We start from the raw sequence: 22,395 nt of genomic DNA on the forward strand, positions 1-22,395 counted from the left end.
AATAGAAATGAAAAGTTCGGTTAACATATTACAGGACACAACTGTGCTATCTAAAAACAAATGGGACGTACTGTGAAACACTTACAATGTTTGATGTATTGCAATGGCAGTAAAAGGAAATAACAGAATATTTGCATGCCAACCAAAAAAATTGTTTCCATTTATGGCATCTCTGGAAAGAAGTATGACTTATCTATCTAACTTACTAGGTTCTTCTAGGCCTAATAAGGAGCAATTTTTAGAGTTAGGAAGATGGACTTTTGTGAGCTTTGCCACAGCTTTGCTGGGATCATTGCTGTTATACGTACGTTGGTCACACTTGGCTCCCACCCAGCCAGGGAGGCACTGGCATGTTCCTATGATGTGGTCACAGTGAGCTGCATTCTTGCATTCACACACCTGGTGGCAGTCAACTCCAAAAAATCCATCTGGACAAGCTAAAAACGGAAAAAAGGTGGGTTGTATAAAAAGCAGTTCCCATTTCTTTACACAACTGTCTGGCAAACAGCAAACTCCAGCTCTTGCCTTCTGGAAATTCTGTACATGGGAAAACTTTTAGTTGGTGCCCTTTTTAGTTATACTGTCAATTTGAAATTATACTTGGGAGCCTGTGTCCCATTAAAGGTTAAAACTGAAAAGCAGTGCATGGGCAAATCCACACACGAGTCCCATTATTGTGCATGTCCTACAATTTGAGGTGTATGGACCCTGATTAGTATTTTGCATATATTATACTGTTGTACAGATTACGACATAGGGAAATGCAGCTGAGCCTATAATCCAAACCCACAAGACTAGAGAGTTAATGAATGTGAATTCACATAAACCAGTTGTTATGTTATTAAAAGGAGCTGTGAAGAAAAAGGTGAATAGACTAAAAAGAGGAAAGACTTCCCAGTTCTATGTGAGATACATGTGGAGATAAGGTGGATCTCAAGAGGTCAGGCAATTCTGTATAACACAAAGTCTAGAAGACCATCCTTGTCCCATCTCCTTATCTTTAGACTTGGGGACATATGATCCAGTTGACTGTCCTGCCATATTTCTAAGGAGTTTTACAAAACAAATATAAGATATATTATTGTAGTTCAGTGTTTACAGGAAAAACTTGCTAGAAGAGGCAGATAATTCACATTGGCAAAGAACATGAAGAGCAACTAAATGTGGCAGGGCCTCTTCAGGGCACCACAGAGATTCAATAAATACACTTGCAGAGTGTGAGAAAGATTAGACCTGCTAATTCAGGCTATGTATGCACCAATAAGGAACACTTGGCATACTGAGAATAAACTGTCAACAATTGTTGCTAAGGTTGCATAGTCAAACTCTCAAAAGTTAGGAAGCGACAGAATTAAGGCTGCCTGTCCAACCTTAATTCAGCCCCCTCGTGCATCTGCATTATAATGAAGTTTTAATTATATGAATATGTCCAATTTTTCCACAGGACCCCTCCCTCATTCAGTATACTGGATGGACACTGAATGAGTAGCTATGCAATATTTTGTTTTATCCACATTGCTCAGTGTGTGGCATTAGGCTTTACTTACTGCACACCATTTAAACCCTACAGAATTATTAATTTCCTCATGAGCTTTTCTATGATGCCTATCACTATAATGTCTGAGTGCTTAACAAACATTAATGAATCAAATTTGACAGCACCCCTATATTGGTGGACACTTTTTATCTTAACCTCTGTGCCTCGGTTCCCCATCGGTAAAATGAGATTTTGTGTGTACAAAAGTTGTGTGTGTACAATTTTCTATTTTTTTAAAAAAAGAAACCACCCAATGCACAAACAAATCCCCCCACAGGAATTCCATCATGTGGAATCATACTAACATCTGCATGGATCATCAACATGGTTGGAACCTTTAGATCTACAGCATAGACTTCTGCCACATGAGCTAACTGAGTAACTGATAGCAATAAGAGATTGTTATCTTCTGTCTGGAGCAGTCACTGGAGGGAGATGAGACACACTTCGCCAGTGGGTTTCAAAGATGGCAACAGAGGAATGTTGAGACTCAGGAATCTTGTGTTCCATTCCAGGTTCTGGAGGGATGCGTTCTCTAGTGGACAGAGACCTTCTGACCCCGTCTTAGTCCTGTCTCTTCCCCACCACCTCCCATCCATGTACGGCTGGTTCCTTGTTCCAGTGTTCTTGTCTCACTAGCCCCAGTCCTCAATATCCTGCTGGCCTTCTCATTGCAGTCCCAGTCTCTTTGCCCCATCAGTCCCAGTTTCACATGCTCTGCCCCCTACCTCCTATTCCTCCACCTGCCAGCCCCTCCATTTCTCACCATTAGGCTTCATGTAATGGTGAGAAATCTAATTCTTCCATTGCTGTTGCAACTGAAAATGGGGTCTTGTAAAAGAGTGTTGCTACCTACCCTGCCTATAATACAGTGAAATCCAGTACAATATCTGTAGACAACAGTGGACTAAAATAGAAAGTGAATGTAAGTTCTCTGCTGACAAAAGGTAGTAGTGGTGGTGTAACCCACACACCTGCTGGGGGTGGTATTCTGTCCCATTGAGTGGCACCAACACCACTTAGAGAGAGAGAGTAACGAGTTTGCTCTACATCCTCAGCTAAAAGGCAGTTGGTTTTTAGCTCATATAATACAGGCTCATGCACTGGGCCTCAGGTTTGATCCCGCCTGCCAACCACCAGGATCTGTTGGTGTTACAGTAGCACAGAGCAAGGTCTGATTTGGAAGCTCACTTTGCCTTGACAGTGGCAGCTTGGTTTTCTGAACATATGATTTCATACAACTGGCTCATTTACTCCAAGTGGAATGGCAATTCTCTTCTTCAGTCAGTCCAGCCTGTAGTTTCTTCAAGGTCGCATGGATGCTTTGAGACTTACTGTACCTTCCAAACACATGCTGTCTCAGAGAAATGGGGAAATAGAATATATATCGGTGTCAAACAGTCAAGAAGTATTAGTCAGCCTTCTGTTTATTTTTATTTGGTGGGCAAGCCGATATCAAGCTGCAAATTAGAAATTACTGCATGTGGTTTCAACTCTTAACTGAATCACTGTATACTGCATATTATTGTTTATTAAGTTCCAGTAGTGTGTAGGACTCAGTGTACAAGAAATACCTTTCCCAACTACTGAAAATAAGTTTTTGAGTCTGTGTCCCAGACAGGGTTGGCAAATAGATTTTGCCAGACAAAAGGACATAGATTCACCTGTCTGCCTTGATTTACGTGAAAAATGAGCATTGTAAGCCAACGCAAAGGAAGTCTTTTTGCATACAACATCAACATGAGGATGGTAAACCAGTACTCTGGGGAATAAAGCACAGGGGAACGGTGTCATCCTGTCTCTAGGATCAAAACAGTGGATTTTGGGGTATAAGAAGAAAGCAAAAGGATATCCCTTTTATCCTTCACTGGGGAAGCAAAAAGAACAGCGCTTTTTCCATTTATGACAGGAGGATCCCTGCTTTGTTAGTTGGAACTGCTGGGAGATAACTTTAACAGGCTAAACTAAAGTAGCTTGTCACACTTAAAGCAAAGTTTATATTTATAATAAATTTATGATTGTTTTCACTATATTTCAATGCTGTGAAGTTATAAAGGACCTGATCCTGAGTTGTACCAGTCAAGCTGTGTGTACATTGTTCTTTTGGGGACTGCAAATCTGGTAATTTCCGTGAGTGTGCAGTGAAAGAGGGTTGGATACTACAGGGGGACACTTTCAGAGGGGCTGCGGTGCACCGACTGTTACCTGCAAGGTACAGTGAGGGCTGGCAGAGCCCTTTTCTTTTTAGTATATACTCAACGTGCCTCAGGTGGCATGTGACCAGGATACATCACCGAATTTGGTCCGCTGGTTCCATCATTAGTTTCCATGTCCTGGGCTGGGTACTGACAGGGAGCATGACATGAACACTGATCCATGATTATTTGGGTGACTAACAGACTGGTGGTGTCAGGGAGCTGATACACCGTTAAGGACAAGCAAGTCTTTCTCTTGCTGAGGCAAGAGGGTAACAAGATGACTCCCAGTCCTGGGCACCTCAAGAAGAGTCACACTCCATGTGGACCACCAGCATGAGAGGGGGTGAGACACATTTTGCCAGTGGGTTTCACAGACATTTGCTGACAGCTGAGGATTGGTGAGACTCAGGAAGCTTGAGCTCCATTCCAGGCTCTGGTGGGAAGTGTTCTCTAGTAGGCACAGATTCTTTGGAGCATTCCCCCTCAAGTTTGATCCCTTCTGCCCATCCCATCCAATCTATCCATAAACAGTCCTGTCTCTTCCCCACCCCTGGCTGCTTGTCCCAGTCCCTTTATGCTTACCTATCCAGTCCCAGAAATAATGTATATAACAAAATATATTGTCTTTTATTTTGATTTCATTTTAGTTGACAAGTTCAGAATTTTTGTTTTTTAGAAGTACTCCAGGAAGAACAACCAAATTATCTCAAGACTGACTAACTTGTCTTACAATTCATATAGCAGAGAAAGATAAGCAGAGGGGAAAGTGGTTCATTTAATCCGTTCTTCTTGCTAGCATATATTTGTTCCTTGCAGAATATTTTCTTATGCTTCATGTAGTCTAGTTATAAATGTCTCGAGCACTTCTACTTCCCTCAAGACCTTTTGCATGAAGCCATATCTGCCATGGACTGTATCAATGGTGGAAGTGAGTGAATAATTGTTTTTTTTTTTATAGATAGCCAAACCAAAAAATAAAATAAACTAAATTTGGTTAGTTTCTAACCAAACCTGATTCCCGCCCTCCTTCCCCCTTCCCCCCAAATGAAAAGGCAAAACACGTTCATTCAGGTCGAACAAAACATTTTGAATGCCCACTTGAATCAGTGTTTGAAAATGAAATGCCAAAATGGTTCATTTTGAAAACACTGAAGTGAAACTTCAACATTTCCTACATTTGTTTTCCTCTAATTCTTTTGCTCAAACTATTCGCCAAATTTGATCCAAATTCATGAATGGTTTCAGGACCCTGAAAAACCCTTTGGCAACTTTACTATTTGCTGAAAAAAAATCACCTTGCTCTAATCAGTGGAGTATTGTATTGTTCGGACTGCCCAGAGGGGTGCCGTAAGATCTTATGGAGAGCTATAAGAAAAAGGCTGTAGGAAAAAAAGGCCATTTTTTCCATTTTACGGTTTTTAATTTTTCATGCATAAGTCTGAGGATTCATGTCTCTTTTATGGATTCAGCAAATTCTTTCTTTAAGACAGAAAAAGAACTGAGTAATAAAAATAAGGCATGGATAAGTTATTTTGAAAAAGAGCCTTGCACAGTGTTCACAAATTACCTCACAAGTTTCTCCAGCAGAACTCAGATTGTTTCTTGTCTTTTAACACTTCCTCGACAGAATGAAAAAGGAAATAATATGTGCAATTTCCACAATTTGTAGTTTGTTGAATATTCTGTTATAGCACGGAAGCTGCAAAGTGCTTTCATTTCCACTAGAGGGCAATAGATGCACAAGTGGTTAATCTGTCTCATTCTAACACACACACATTTTTATCTACCTAAACTAGCTGATAATTTTGCATGTGAAACAAAACAGCCAAGGTTTGGTTTAATGATCATTGTCTGTAAAATGTGCAACAAATCAAATTCAGATATTTCGGCAAAATGACAGATGACTTACACATTATTTTTACTGTACCCCAGCCAATAGACCTTTTTTTTTTTTACTCTCTGCATAGTTTATGGCGTGAAAACAACATCACAAGAACATGCAACAGATCAAGTATAATATATGTACGAAATCCAATCCAAAATAATTGTTACTTCATGTTAGCAAGTTACTAGGTGATAACAGATGCAGTGGTAGACTTTAACGTTAGAAGCCTGTATCTCCTTAAACAGCTTATTGGGGGTCAAGGGGAGATGTTTTATTCAAAGATAATATTATAAATGCCATGGGGACAATGAAAGAATTCAAAAGTGGAGCAACGTTTTTTCTCTGTGTTAAAGCAGGAAGACTTTAGTCAGAAACGCTCCAATTCAACAAGGTTCGTAAGCACATAAGGAGTCCCATCAAGTCACAAACTTAATGTTAGGCAAGTGCTTAAGTACCCTGCTGATCTGGGTTATAAAATTTAATTAGGCCGTCACAGTTCAGTTGCATGGTTTAGCTAGATCAGGTCCCGCTGATTATACAACCAGTGCTACAATGATCTGTGAGAAACATCTGCCAAGAAATGAAAGGGTAGGGGGAGAATGTACCTTTTTCACAAAAAGTTCCTGTCCAGCCAGTCGCACAAGTACAGGCTCCACTCACATGATCACAGGCAGCTCCATTCTGGCACGGACAGCTGGACTTACAATTTGGCCCAAAGGTTCCCTTAGGGCATCCTGGACAGAAAGAATAAAAGCTGGATGTTGAGCTGAATCTGGTAAAGATCCCTGTAGTACAACTGATGATCAGTTTGCAATTCTCAAGCACTTTTGAACCTTTTCTATTCACAAGGGGAGGGCCAAAATTTGTCTCTATACCCTGAAAACAGTTAACATTCGGTGTTCTCTTTGAGATGTTGGCTGCTGCAGGAAGCTTATGTTGCTTTATATTAAGGTGTATATTTTAAGGGAAAAGGGAGATCTCAGGGATGCAGTCAGTTTTGTATACTACACAGAACAACAACAAAGTGTACAGTTGCAGAAATTACAACTCCCAAATTCCTAGTTTCTGATTTGATGTGTACCACACACCGGTTTAGACTCACTTATTTGCCCAAATCCCATGAGAGCTCACTTGCTGGGATGGGGATAAGCCATGCAAAATTCCTAATGTTGCTCTTAAAACCCATTTCCTCCCCCCGCCAACTTTTTTTCTGCAATCCAAATTCCACAGTAGAACCCAGGTAAGTGAGAGGGAACATTAAACAGGGTGACCTCCTCCGGAAAGCTCCAGACTGAAAGCTGCATGCCCTACTTACATGCTCTGCTTGGAAACATTCAAGCCAAAACATTACATCTGGGAGATGGATAAGAGACTTAGATTTTCATAGCAGTAATTGTTGGGAATTTAAAGGAAAGACTGGTATCTCACTCACTATCTCAAGGAAAAAACACCCACTTCAGCCTGTAAATAATATCCTCCAGGGCTATAGAAAAATCAATTAAAATAGGGCCAGCTGGCTAATTTACATTAGACACACTTTAGACAGAGCTGAATGGTAGTGATAGCTTAGCCTAGACACAATAATGCAGGGCTTCTCTGGCAGTTTATAGGTCTTGCTAACTCATTTTGAAATGAGTTGTGTAGATATCTGCCAGATCCCTTTAAAATGGAAGGACTTCAACATTTGTATTAACAAAGTCATTTTTAGGCAGTCTGGAAAATATCACAGAGCCCAAGAAACAACATGATGTGGGCTTTCAAAGATGAATCTGTAACTGGAAGTACAATAAATAACTAGTTAGTTTAGGAATATCTAAGGCTCCTATCACTGGGGTATGCAAGTATCTTGAGAAGGAAGCAAATGGGCAGGCCCAACATAATATACAATATTTCATTCTCCTCCCCTTTTTAATCTGCCTTCCTCTTGGCGTTTCTCTCTTTCTTTTTGTTTATTCCTTTTTCCTATCATGAACGACATTGTGAATAACATAAATACTGCCCACAAAACTAGTGGCATGAGGTAAAATATGGCAGCTGGACTTTGAAGCTGAACAATTTTTGGACCTACAATGGTATTTGTAGTTAGGGATGGCAAGATGCAGTGTTCAAATCTCATGCTTTAGGGCATGACTGGGGCAGGAAGGAATCTTGCCCCTTACAAGAGTTCACATTGTATGATGTTTTTACAGCTCGTATTACCTGAGGTGTATTTGGGAAAGAGATTAGTATCAGAATATGGGCTATGATGCAGGGAGGATATCAGCATATCTATGTTTGCGTCCATTGTGGACATGTAAACTATTTCTATCTGCCTGAGCTCTAAAGGAGTTTTGGAAGAAAAGGCAAATAACTTAAAACCTTACATGAGGGAGCAAAGATGCAGATATATGCAATTCAATCACCGTAACATGAAGTGCAATTGCCAAAGTAGCTGTTCAATTCAAAACTATTCTGAAAATAACTCTCCTGGAATCCAAATGATTAATTAACCTGTCTAGCACTGCTGAAATCTGAGCCTCCTGAAAAATGTGCATTCTCCTATCTATGGAGAACTCCAATGTGGATGCCTTCCTAAAAATAATCAAAAGGAAAAACAATTTTTGATTTTGGTCACCGTGAATTCCCCACTTTGATGCTCTTGCACTTACTCTGCTCACAGTGTTTCCCAGAGTATCCTGCTTCACAGAAACAAATCCCAGTGACTGGGTCACAGCTACCGTCACTGTTATTGCAGACACACAAGCTTTCACAGTGCTCTCCCCAACGGCCAGCATCACAAGCTGCGAAGCAACACAACAACATTTGCATGAGACTGAACTGCATGCTTGAAGTAGCAGGCAGTGTTATATTTGGATGGGAGATTAGAAAATAGTTACAATAGCCAACATTTTCAAACCCAGATGTTTAGGGCCAGATCTTCTGCTGGGGTAAATAGGCATCGGTCCACTGAAGTAAATGGAGTTATACTGGTTTACCCCAGTGCATAAACTGATATTAAAGCGACTAGATCAAAGTGATTTAACATTCAGAAATGATGAGTACTCCTCCATGGAGAGAAAATACCAGGTACTGAAGGGCTCTTTAACTTATCAGAGAAAGGCATAATCAAGAATCAATTACTAGAAGTTAAAAGCCAGACATATTTCAAATTAGAAATAAAGCACATGTTTTTAACAGACAGGGTGAGGACAAATTGGAACACACTACCAAGGGAAGTGGTGGATTCTCCATCTTTTGAACTCTTAAGATCAAGACTGAATGCTTTTCTGGAAGAAATGCTTTAGTCAAATAAGTTTTGGGGCTGACTACAGATGTAACTGGATGAAATCCTACGGCCTGTGTTATACAGGAGATTAGCCAAGATGATCCAATAGCCCCTTTTGGCCTTAAACATCTAGGGATCTGTGAATTTCAAATGAAGTCAATGGGTGATGCACTTACTCAGCATTTCTGAAAATCAGGACACTGATTTGAATGCTTAAACGTAGATTTAGGTGACTAATTCTAGACACTGAAGTTTGTAAATTTTGATCACTGTTACTTTGCATAAGGCTTATTCATTTTTGTGCAGAGAGAAGTTCTCACTTCGAGAGAAATTTTTTGGAAAAAAATGCATTTAATTGGGGGAAAAGACACCCTTCTCACTTTCGTTTTTACTCTCCTCTGGAAAAAGGAGAGACTTTTTTAAAGAATGTTTTTCGCACTCCAAAATGAAACAAACAGATTTCTGAAAGTTTGTGGTTTTCAGTCCAAAAAAATGAAAATTTTCATGGAACATTTTGAATTAGATGAAAAAGTGTAATTTCTTTTGAAATTCTATGTGAAATGTAAAAAGAAAAGGAGTACTTGTGGCACCTTAGAGATGAACAAATTTATTTGAGCATAAGCTTTCGTGAGCTACAGCTCACTTCATCAGATGCATTCAGTGGAAAATACAGTGGGGAGATTTATATACATAGAGAACATGAAACAATGGGTGTCACCATACACACTGTAACCAGAGTGATCAATTAAGGTGAGCTATTACCAGCAGGAGAGCAGGGGGTGGGGGGGACCTTTTATAGTGATAATCAAAGTGGGCCATTTCCAGCAGTTGACAAGAACGTCTGAGGAACAGTGGGGGGTGGGGGGATAAACATGGGGAAACAGTTTTACTTCATGTAATGACCCATCCACTCCCAGTATCTATTCAAGACTAAGTTAACTGTATCCAGTTTGCAAATTAATTCCAATTCAGCAATCTCTCCTTGGAGTCTGTTTTTGAAGGTTTTTTATTGAAGTATTGCCACTTTTAGGTCTGTAATCGAGTGACAAGAGAGATTGAAGTGTTCTCCAACTGGTTTTTGAATGTTATAATTGTTGACGTCTGATTTGTGTCCATTTATTCTTTTATGTAGAGACTGTCCAGTTTGACCAATGTACATGGCAGAGGGGCATTGATATGTGGACACAGTTGGCAACGGGCTTTGTTGACAGAGCCAGAAGAGTATCCAGAAGTCACCTACTACAGGACAGGCCCAACAAAGAAAATAACAGAATGCCACTAGCCATCACCTTCAGCTCCCAACTAAAACCTCTCCAATGCATACTCAAGGATCTACAACCTATCCTGAAGGATGACCCATCACTCTCACAGATCTTGGGAGACAGGCCAGTCCTTGCTTACAGACAGCCCCCCAACCTGAAGCAAATACTCACCAGCAACCACTCACCACACAACAGAACCACTAACCCAGGAACCTAGCCTTGCAACAAAGCCCATTGCCAACTGTGTCCACATATCTATTCAGGGGACACCATCATAGGGCCTATTCACATCAGCCACACTATCAGAGGCTCGTTCACCTGCACATCTACCAATGTGACATATGCCATCATGTGCCAGCAATGCCCCTCTGCCATGTACATTGGTCAAATTGGACAGTTTCTATGTAAAAGAATAAATGGACACAAATCAGACGTCAACAATTATAACATTCAAAAACCAGTTGGAGAACACTTCAATCTCTCTGGTCACTCGATTACAGACCTAAAAGTGGCAATACTTCAACAAAAAAACCTTCAAAAACAGACTCCAAGGAGAGATTGCTGAATTGGAATTAATTTGCAAACTGGATACAATTAACTTAGGCTTGAATAGAGACTGGGAGTGGATGGGTCATTACACAAAGTAAAACTATTTCCCCATGTTTAACCCCCCACTGTTCCTCAGACGTTCTTGTCAACTGCTGGAAATGGCCCACCTTGATTATCGCTACAAAAGGTCCCTCCCACCTCCGCTCTCCTGCTGGTAATAGCTCACCTTAAGTGATCACTCTGGTTACAGTGTGTATGGTAACACCCATTGTTTCATGTTCTCTATGTATATAAATCTCCCCACTGTATTTTCCACTGAATGCATCCGATGAAGTGAGCTGTATTTCACGAAAGCTTATGCTCAAATAAATTTGTTAGTCTCTAAGGTGCCACTAGTACTCCTTTTCTTTTTGTGAATACAGACTAACATGGCTGCTACTCTGAAACCTGTCATTATGTGAAATGTATTTACCGTTTTTTGACCAGCTCTACTGTGTAGTGACCCAAAAAGGGAGGACACTTTTCAATTTTCCAGAAACATATGTATTCTATTTAAACACGAAAACACTTTGAGTTTTCCCTGGGTTCCTGGGAAAGGTTGAAAGTTCCTTCTCAAACTCCACCCTCAATTTTGCCAGTATATCCAGAATAGAAAAATCACCCATTGCTTTAAGAGAAGGGGTGGAATTTATCAAAACCAGAATCAAAATTACTGAAGTCTGCAAAATCAATGGAAAAATTTGCCATGAAGTTTCAGTTTCATTGGAAAATATTTAGCACAAATGGAAGTAATGGAGATTTGCCACAATCTGTGCATTATCAGAATTGCTGTGGTTCTAAAATCATCCTTGTTGTATCAGCGTGACAGTTTACCAGCCCAGGAACAAAATCTACTCCATTTTACAATGATGTTGATGATAGTAAAAAGAACTAATAGTGTGTTATTGCAGCTGTCATGTGCGACAGTCAATGGGATTTAGACTCCTAAGTGTCTAAATCCCTTTTGAAAATGATATGTCACCTCCTAAACGCTGAGCACAGCAATGCCTAAATAGTTTAACAATTTATGCCTCAGTTCCCCATCTGTAAAATACGAATAATAACACTTTTCCCTAACTCACCGGGGAGTTGTGTGGATAAATACATTGAAGACTGGGAAGCACTTTGAGATCTACTGTTGAAAAGCTCTATATAAGAGCTAGGTATTATTATTGTACTGTGTTGTAAGAGAGAGCAGAATTTCACACAGCATTTATATTCACAAGTTAGGGAGTGACATTATGCCACAAAACCATCTGTGCTGCTCACTTGTTGAGATAAGTCTTCCCTCCAGACAAAGTGAAAGATTGGGAATTAATCTTAAAACTAAGCTGTATTGAAAATGTAAAACAAAACTGGCTATCAGTCAAAATACTAATGGCACAGTCGGTGTTCAGAAAATTGATGCATAGTGTTAAAATAGGTGCTTATATGAACACTTTGTGCTTCATCAGTCATCTATTTCAAAACTATGAACATAGATAATTAAGGATTATCACCACCCAGGCTGTATAAATCTATAAATACACAATTTCAAAAGCAACAAGATTAGCAAAAATATATTAAAAAGTTTAATAGTCTGACAAGTCTAAGAACAAACAGAGTCTTGGTTCCCTTGGTTTCCATTTAAGTTTATGAAAGACAGCACAACTTGAGTACAGAGGATACATTGCTGACTTACGACGTTTGCAGTCATGGCCACTCCAGCCAGGAGGACATGTGCACTCTCCGGTAACATGGTGACACTGAGCATTGCTATCACAGCTGCACTGCAACAGACAGTTTTGCCCATAGTAACCATGGGGGCAGGCTGAAAACAAATAGACAGATGGTATTTTTCACCTAGATATTAACTCAAGCATGGGCTGTCATTTCAAATGAGACAGCAACCACTTCACTTGTTCTGCCCTCCTTCCGCCTTCTGAATCAGATATTAGCCGAACACAGAAAATAAAAACAAAAATGAGCGAAATATCAGCAGTTTATATACTAAGAGAGCAGGGCTTAATAAAGCCTAATCCCATGCATTGGGAGTCACTCAACTGACTTAGTGGAGTTGCTTCATAAACTTCATAGCATGTCCAATAAATCAGTTAGTTAATGGAAATATGGAAAGGGAACCTCCTGCTGAAGCGGGGAGTGCACAGGCCCAAACCCTGAATTATGAATGTCAGTGACATTCATGGCCAAAGTTGAATGACATTTTTGATATTACGAGCTGGGACAATGCTCTCCCTAAGAGGGAGACATGGAGCTGGAGTGGGACCAAAGGGGCCTGTTGTTCAGTGGCAGCTCTTACCTCTGGTAGATCCCCAAGATCCATGCAGGATATAGGGAGGGATCAATCCCCACATTCTTCTGTAGGGTTGGAGGGGCAAACTCAACTCCCAGTGGAAGAATATAGGGGGCCTCTATAATCCCCCCACTCCCTCTTTAGGTGTTTCAGTAGCAACTGAAGTCCTCTGTTTAGTCACACAACCAGTACATCATAGGCAGCTTTCCCATACTGTCTGGCCAAACTGCTCAAATTCAGCTCTGGACTGAATCATTTTGGGAAAGATTGTAGCCTATTCTGCCCATGATCTCTCAATGAAGGGAACCAACTAAATGCCAAATGTGCCTATTGATGCCATATGGTGGCAGTTTGGTGATGTGGCCACCAGTGCGTCAGGGCTTGGACTGAGACCACCAAACGGCCACCAGGTGGAAATGACTTTCCTTCAAGACCAACATAAACTACATTTGAATTGGTGACCAGAAGTCAAAGGCTGTGTTACCTTATGGCTGAGATTTTCAAAAGACCATAAAGGAAGCTAGATACCCAACTCCCATTGGAAATCAGCCTATTTTACTTTTAGTGCTGTCATTTTCTCTCTGCCTAGCATATTGCCATACAGTTGGACTGATGGTTCCATGATTATTTGGTGCAGCTGTTTAGCTCATCATTTGGATTCCTCTCTAATCTCTCTCTGTCTGGCAAACACCATAAATCCATCCTGGTCAATTTGTAATGCATCTGAAACTTTGATTAGCATATCCTAATGCAGCAAATATCTTATAAAATAGACAGAAGGTAAAAATCAGTGCTCAGGCTGATTTCTCTATTGACTTTCTTTTTGTTGACCCATGCAGTATGATGACTTACGTAGGTAACAGGATTTCCCAGTGTATCCCAGAGGGCAGTCACAGATTCCAGTCACTTTGTTACACTTCCCTCCATTCTCACAGGTCTCACAGAAGAACTGGCAGTCTACTCCCCACAGACCATCAGGGCAATCTATAAGAAACAAGAAAGAAGAGCACGGAACCATTTGTTATCTCAAGACAGTTGCAGATTTCAGCTGTTACCGAAGGGAATTAAAAAAATAAATAAAGCAGAACTGGAAAGAGAATTATCTCTATGGATCGACAGCTCTTCCATAACAAAACCCCCAAAGAAATCAACACAATATTGTATTGCAGCCCTTTGAGAAAACATCTGAACAGAGACACAGAGGCTCACTTCCAACCTCCATCACAAAAGGCCTGTATTTCTCTATGGTTTGCAATACACTAATGTTGCAGTTGGTTTGGATGTATCTGAGGAGTGGGTTACATAGCACAGAAGAGGAAAAGGAGAACCTCAATTAGAAGAGAGATTTTTGAAAAAACAACACCACCACCATCGCCACAGAGTACAGAACTACACTCTGCATTTCCTGCAGTGATAGGGCCAGAATCAGATGGGAAGGAGCTAGGTAGAGATCCGAGCTTTAGGAAAAGAGCCGGGTGCTCAGGTGTGGGATTTGGTTTGGGCTGATTTCTAATTTCCTATTTTCTCCTCTTGATGGATAGACGCACCACTGACCTCTGACCTTCTCCTTCAGCTAACGTTTGTGAAGCATCAGGAATCCAAGCACAAATCTCAGAATTACACATATTGTTGGTCTGGGGAAGTCCATCAGAAAATGAGAAACGGGGATGTGTGTGAAAGAATCAGTTATAACTGTAGTTCTCTGCACTACCATACCGCATTCCATCTGAGGATATCAAAGTGCTTTACCAATATTAATGCCCAGGACCCCTGTGAGATATATCATTATCCCCATTTTATGAGGTGGAACCGGAGGTACACAAGTTAGTTGATGACTGGGATGGGAGCCGAACCCAGATTTCTCAGCTCCTTATCCTTTCGTTAGCCATAAGGCCATATTTTTTATTTATGAGGCAGCAAGTCAGCAGTCCTAGTAGAGTGGATAGATGTCCTCATCATGAGGGCAACAGCCAATGCCTGAGGTAAGAAGTGGAAGCAGGGTTTTCTAGGACTGTTCCCAGTAGCAGTAGCTTCATGTTCTTGCCCCTTCCCCATCTTTCCCCTTCTTCCCCATGCTTTTACTCCCTCACCTGTTCCCCCTCCTGGCCTTTTCCCTTACTGGTTTCAGGATGGCTAAGGGAGATACCCAGGCCCTCTTTCCATATTGTCTCTGAGCTCTGCACTTGTTCCCTGCAGCAGACATGAACCAGGCAGGAGGCACTGTGTACACAGCAGCACAGACCTGCTGACAGCTCGAGTCTAGTACAACTGCCCTGATCTCCCTGTCTAGCACCAGCCCTGCCCCTTACCCAAATCACCATTGCAACTGGCACCTCTATTGGCAGTCTTAGCAGAGAGAATGGAATGAACGGGCAGGGTGACTGAACTAACTCCTACCGCTTCGGAGTGGATTCCATGAAGTTCGTATGAAGTCCATATGGATACATGAGCTTGTCCATTCTGCAGATAGAAGGTGTTACCTTGTTCCAGTTTTTATGGACACTAGAATTACTTAACCTCTCCCCAGTCTCCCCATTCCAACTCCACAAAGGTTAAGTTCTCTGCACAATAATCTATGCAAGCATCAAGCATTGATCACATGCAGCACCTCTTCTGCCAGCGGGGCACATGCACTGCCCAGTCTTTGAGTCGCATAGTGCTCCTGCACAGCCACAGCTCTGCCTGCAGTTCACACCAAACTTCCCTGGGCCACACGCTGTTCAAAAGAAGCCAGAGGACATGGACTGTGGTTACCATAAGAAAACATTCTGAAACGTTAGGAAGCATCACCAATACCAATTTTAATCCAGGTAGCACTGCTATAGAGTGATCTATTTTAGTGCCAGTGTCTCAGTGATTTGTGATCTTTAATTAACTGTGCAATAAAACTCTGGAAAATCTAGGCCTGAAGCTTTAAAAGGAAATATTAAGTTACTGGGAGCCATAAAAAGTATTCTTAACTATCCTCAATCTTTTATCCTCATTTTAGGTGACAGGCAGGATGATCCTGCACTTCCTTCCAGTTGTCCATCTCTAGAAGAATGTCATTGGACAGAGAACCCGCCTCTTGTCCGGGGATTAAAATGAGCTGCTACATTATTTATTTATATTTTCCACTCATTTCCCAGACCAGTGGGAGTCTGCAGGCTTTAGCTGACACAATATATTCAGCACATATTGCATTTCAAATGAAAGGAGGAACGGAATCTCAACTTCACTCCTCCAAGCTCTGTGCTCTTTCCTATACCCATAATCTGCCACGGAGCTAACATCCCCTCCCAGTCTAGAGAGTCAGAAAGTGGCTCTCTTCACATCTGATGGTCGATTATGCTGCCTAGATGCCCTAGTACCTGAGCCTATCACCACCAGCATACACCAGAGGTCAAATTTACCACTGGCATCAGTATACACAACTACAGTTGGCTTCATTGGAAGCGTGCCTACTTGTGTCAGTAACAATTTAGCATAATATCTAGAATTTTGGTATCTGAACTTGGGTTTCCCAGGGCTGAATTTCTTAATCCACTTTTACACCTCTCTTTGAAATATGCCTCCAGGTACCTACATAAATGGCACCTTTCTCCATGGAAACCTGGTGGGCATGGATGCTTGCAGTCTCCAGTCTCCTGGTCACATAAAGCATCAGCAGGACAGCTGCACTTCAGCTTACAGCCAGCTCCATAAAAGCCAGGCGGACACTCTGAAAAACGTGAGTGCACAAAGAACGTATGTTAGAACAAGGAGTAGCTGAGAAAACTGAAACAAAAGTTGCTAGATAATTTGGCAGAAACGATATTTGACATAGAAATTCAAACATTACAAGGAAATATAATTGATAATCTAGCTGTGTTCACTATTGCATAAATTTAAACATTTACATTAAACACAGAAGGGGTCATTACGCATGGGATGCCCTCCAAACACCATCCAAAATACAGAGTCACATACTGGATAAGGACATGTTTAAATATAGATTTCAATGACAGCCTAAGAGTAGCACAGCAGAGGGTTTTCATAACAGTAGAACAGAACAAAAGAGTCAAAGGGACAATTTCTGCTCTATGATACTCCCATGCATCACTTACTGACATGAGTGGGAGTTTTGTGCCTACAACCAAGGGCAGAATACGGTCCTAATTTCCTGTCACTTAACCAGTGCAGCAATTCAGTAGAGTTGCAAGAGGTGTGAGAAGAGAATTTGACCCTCAGAGTACACTTTCCACTACATTCTGCCTCACTGTGTAGTGCCTACACAATGGGGCTCTAATCCATGATTGGGACCTCCAGCATTACTACATTAAAAACAAATAATAATTATAGTAGTAACAACAACAGACCTAGCTTATACCAGAGAAAAAAGCACATGAATTCATGAGAAACAGCTGCTGAAAGTGCCTGTATAATTCAGTCTACTTATTCTCTTCATGTTATTACTTCTGATACCCCAAAATGCTTGCCTTCATATACACTTCTGCTTGGGTGCCTTTGTACAGAGTTCAGAGGTGGAAGAATAGGCTTGTTCTGATTTGATCCTTAGCCAAGAGGACTAAGGATATTTAATAATTATCATTATTATTATTCCCCACCCACCCCCAACCCCATCAAAATCCTACCAGTTGCCCTATGGCATAAGAATTCAAGGGGAAATGTGAAGTAATTATCTATATTGCATTACTGCATTAACTGTCCACAGACGATTACGAAGATACTGAAATGTGACTGTAGAATACAGTTTCCTTTGCACTAGCCACAAAAACCATAAAGGGAGAAATGAAAAAGCTGCAAAACTGATCTAGTAACACACTGCCACAATCATTCACAAAAAGTTCAGCTGCCTCAAAATACAGCCTGGGGCTCTAAAATCACTGTCTGTGTAAAAAAATCCCTGGGATAAAATCTTGACCTTATTGAAATCAATGGCAAAACTCCTATTATCTTCAATGATGTCAGGTTTCCATCCCAAATGTCAGCTGCTCAGGTTAAAACAGCTGGGCAGATTCTACCCTCATTTATACTCCTGCAACCTCAATGAAGCCAAATGTTCCCCTGGCTCTGGAGTAGGAAAAATACAGAGAAACAACTGGCAGACTACTTTAGAGTTTGGTGCAATGCAAGACTGCATGTGAGAGGAGCAGTGAGATGTAATAAATAGAAACAGGACTTTCCAGAAATAAAAGGATCAGTAGTAGATTATACCTTTCTGGCACTTGTTCCCTTGATGACCTGGTTTGCAGGTGCAAGTACCATTTCTGGCATTGCATGCCAGAGTGTTCTCCTTGACACACTGACATTCTTCTGAACAGCCAGCTCCAAAGGTCCACTTGGGACAAGCTGCAACCAGATTAAATGGAATTGTTAATTTTGCAATTGCACATGACTTATTTTAGATGTCTACACACAGATCTGCAGAGAGTGCTTTTGCTGTCAAACAAAAAGTTCACTGTACTTCTGAGCAAATATGTACACTCACAGGCACTCAAGTGTGTACACATGAGCATGTATGTGTGTAAAATACAGTTTACATAATTCTTGTATTAACTAACTCATTTTATTTTGGGCAATGTGAAGTGAATGTAATAATCAGAAATGTTCAAAAGTAGAGCTAGTTGCAATCTTTTGAACAAAACTTCGGGTCAAAAAATGAAAGTTTTAATGAAAAAGTCAATTTTCCCCATTTTTCTAATAATAAGCCCCCTAGATACTTTACATGTTTGTTTTGTTTTTCATTTTATTTGTTTTTCATTCTCTCACTTTGCAGTCCTTATATTCATTGTTGGTCTTCTTCACCTTCATAATTGGTCATCTCTTTCTTCTCTTTTCACATCTGTTCTGTTATCATTAGCATTCTCTTTCTTCACATGTGGGTTCCATCACTGTATTTCTCTACTCTTTTTTTATGTTCAGTTGTTAAGTCTTAATTATTCTGTGTTTGTTCAGCTCTCAGCCATTGGAATTTTCTTTCTTTTCTGAGTTCAGCTGTTGGTCATCGTACCTTTGATTTTTATTGGTTTTGACTGTTGGTTACTGTGCCTCTCTTCTTTCTGTGCTCAGTCATTGTGCTTCTCTTCTTTCCCTGTGGTCAGTCGCTTGTCTTTGTTCTTTGGGAATTTGGTTTTTTGGGGGTTGAAGAGCCAGTTTTGTTTGGTCAACGTAATGATGAGGTCAGTTAAAAAAAGCAGTTTCAAAAAAAGAAAACCCTTTATTTTAGTAAAAAGAAAAGGAGTACTTGTGGCACCTTAGAGACTAGTACAATTCTTAATTTGAAAATGGAAAAAAATCACAAAACATTTGAAGGTAAAAAATGGTTCTGTTTTAAAGACCAATAGATGAAAATAGTTCTGAAATATTGAAAGTTCTCAAGAAATATTTTTCAGTTTTCTATCATCTCTAGTTCCAGCTCCAGCTGAACCCTAGCCCTAGCCCACCAGCCAGCCCCGACCCAGGGCCCAACCCTAATTCTGGCCTGCCAAACCTTGATACTAACCCTGCCCAGGGGCCACCAGCCAGCCCCAATCCTAAACCAAGTCACCAGATGGCACTAACCCTAACTCAATTTTGTACATGACCTGGTACCGGCCCTATTCCTAGCGTGGGTCATCCACCAATCCCAATCCCAACCCCAACCTGAGTCAGGCCCCACAATCTAGCCCCCATAATCTGGCCCAAATCTGACAGTATCCCAGGAATACTAACTCTAACCCATGATTTGACCCAGCCTGAACCCAAACCTAACCACATACCTGCTCCAACACTAAATCTAGCCTTAGCCTTGACCAACAATCTGGTCCCAGCTCTAAGTGAAAAGATCAGTGAAAATTACACAACACTTCCATGGGCTTGGTAAACATTATCTGCTCTTATATGCCCTGAATTAGCAAAGCACTTAAGCATGAGCCAAACTTAAGCATGTGAGTAGTCCCACTGACATCAGTTGGGCTACACATTGTTAAATAACCTGTGGAATTGTGTTGAGAGACTTTTTACTCCGATTATGCCCTGCATGTTTTAAATAAATAATTTAGAAAAATCATTAAGACTTACTTAGATGGCAGAAGCGACCATATAACCCTGGGTCACATAGACAGGCTCCATAGAGTCTATGGCAATAGCCATTGTTGGCACAGTTACATTTCTTGTTACAGTTCTTCCCAAAGAATCCTTTTGGACAGCCTAGTGGGTGCACAAATAAACACAGCAATTGATGGGCAATACGGTACCAAGCTTTTGCTATAAAATACCATGCCAGCTTCTCTTGGCATACTTTCTACAGAAAATATATTGAGGAAAAAGGATGCTCTGCTGGGTAAGATACTGGACTGGGATTTGGGAAATCGGAGTCCGATATCTGGCTCTGCCACAGTCTTCCTATATGACCTTGGACAAGTCACTTAATTTCTTTGTGCCTCAGTTTGCCATCCTTAAAATGGAGATATCATCTTTTCTCTCCCACCCTTTGTCAGTCCTATTATTTAGATAGCAAGCTTTTCCCTAGCACAAGGACCTATCTCACTTGTGACTCTTAAGATCTACCATAGTACAAATAAATAAAAATAAGAATAATGGTAAATCACAAGACTCCCAGGCAGCAGTTATACATAATTAAACAACAGAAATCGTACCATCCTCACAAATCTGTCCATTAATTCCCGGTGGGCAGTGACATTGTCCTGTTACATGGTCGCATGAGCCTCCATTCTGACACTTACAAATGCTATTACAATCTTGCCCATAAGTCCCAGGGGAGCAAGCTGCAAAGAAAGCAGAGGAGATGAATGGGCTAAGTAATCTCTTCACTGCATTAGAAGCAAAGTGAAATAATGCTTCAATCATCAGAATGACACCGAGCAATTAAAGAACCGTTTTGGTCAAGCAACCCACAAATGATGCCATGTCACTCTCGTTGCCATGTACAATAATATCTGTCTCCATGGAGATTATTGAAAAATGACAGCCGAAGTAACAAGACTCAAATATCTGATGGGAAATGTGTCTTTTAGCTAAATGCAATCCCTGGCAATGTAAAAAAAAGCCATGCATGGGGTTTAACTCCCACTGACTATAAATGAGAGTTACCAGGCTGAAATTTTGAAAATGTGGAGGTAATTATTTAAAAGACATAGATTATTACTTCCATATTGCTGCCAGTACCTAAAAGAGTTAGATTCTCTGATGTTCCAGAGACATTTTATATTGTCCAAAGATCGCTAATACATACAGCAGCCGACTCCGTTTGGTAAAGCTGTGATTGTTCTAGCAAAAAAACCATTTTGGTAAATGAGCAGAGCTCCGTTATTTTCAGCTTGAGCTGTAAATACAGTTGCTGGGATTATCTTCAGTAACTGACTTAATTGACATTTTCTCAACACACATTAAGAAACCTGAGATTCAGCATTAATTTTCATCCAGTTTTCTTTCATTCATTATTATGGAAATTTAGCTTCTGATTTGCCCAACTATTTAGCTTTTCTCTAAAAACTGTGATCTATGCTGGTTTAAAAAAGAGAAGGGGAGAAAAAAAATGAGATATTCATAGAGGGCCAAATCCTGTATTTTCCATTGATCCATACAAGGCAAATTATCATTATCAACATTGACTTCAGTGGGATGAGGATTTGGCCAATAACCCAGTTCCATAATTCTGTATTCTTTTTAAAGATAGAAAAATATTCCATTGGATTAAATATATGAAAATCCTTTGTAAATATAGAATGAATATATTATTATTTGTAAAGTGCAGCAGAGAGCCTGGGCCCTGCCTCAGCCAGCTTACAGTTTATGCCTAAGCAACTTTATTACATTATGAATACAGGTAAAACATCCCAATTTAAGAGCCAAAAGACACCACAGTGGCTTACTAACTCTAGCTATGATGCACAGCAAACTAGAAACTATCACAGTTTAATCTTCTTTGTTCTCGTTCCCTCACTACGGCCCAGTCCATGCTAATCCAACTTGCAGCTGATCAGTCCTGGGAACCTGCCCCACTGTCATTAGGACTGCAAAATTTTCTCTCTTCCAGTAACTTGCTGTCACCTATTCTTTCTCCATGACATCATTATGGGTCCATAAGAACCACCACAATGTGAAAACCCCACTGATGAAGGCACAAGCTCTGATTGGCTTTACATAGATGAAGAAAACATGTAGGGTACATCAAGAAATGAGCATTCTACCTATCCATTTGGTTTCTCCTCAACCCTGTGCACCTGCCCTGACAGAGCATGAAAGTTCTTTTACAAGGTGGTAGAGACAAGAAAAAAAGAGAATCTCTTGTAACATCACTTCCATATAAAGGGCACTGGCTTATCAACCAGGTTCAGTTAGAGAATTCTGAGCATTAAAAACTCTGATACTAACAAACAACTCC

The 22,395-nt window shown here is 40.6% G+C and overlaps 1 protein-coding gene across 6 annotated transcripts in view; it reads right to left on the minus strand.

The window, feature by feature from the left end:
• The window catches only part of LOC125642499 (uncharacterized), a 324,292-nt gene that overhangs the window by 35,952 nt on the left and 265,945 nt on the right, over window positions 1-22,395 (minus strand). For 5 of the 6 annotated variants that reach the window (XM_075132132.1, XM_075132130.1, XM_048863983.2 and 2 more), the window contains 9 exons: window positions 20,648-20,776; window positions 20,070-20,198; window positions 18,225-18,359; window positions 16,594-16,728; window positions 13,881-14,012; window positions 12,417-12,545; window positions 8,269-8,400; window positions 6,226-6,354; window positions 309-437 (listed from right to left, as the gene is read on the minus strand). In XM_075132132.1, the coding sequence (XP_074988233.1) occupies window positions 309-437; window positions 6,226-6,354; window positions 8,269-8,400; window positions 12,417-12,545; window positions 13,881-14,012; window positions 16,594-16,728; window positions 18,225-18,359; window positions 20,070-20,198; window positions 20,648-20,776 (1,179 nt within the window). The remainder of the gene's footprint in view (window positions 1-308; window positions 438-6,225; window positions 6,355-8,268; window positions 8,401-12,416; window positions 12,546-13,880; window positions 14,013-16,593; window positions 16,729-18,224; window positions 18,360-20,069; window positions 20,199-20,647; window positions 20,777-22,395) is intronic. The other variant, XM_075132131.1, reaches the window with a different exon arrangement.

Source organism: Caretta caretta, chromosome 9, assembly GCF_965140235.1.
Source record: "Caretta caretta isolate rCarCar2 chromosome 9, rCarCar1.hap1, whole genome shotgun sequence".
Taxonomy (NCBI): Eukaryota; Metazoa; Chordata; order Testudines; family Cheloniidae; genus Caretta; species Caretta caretta.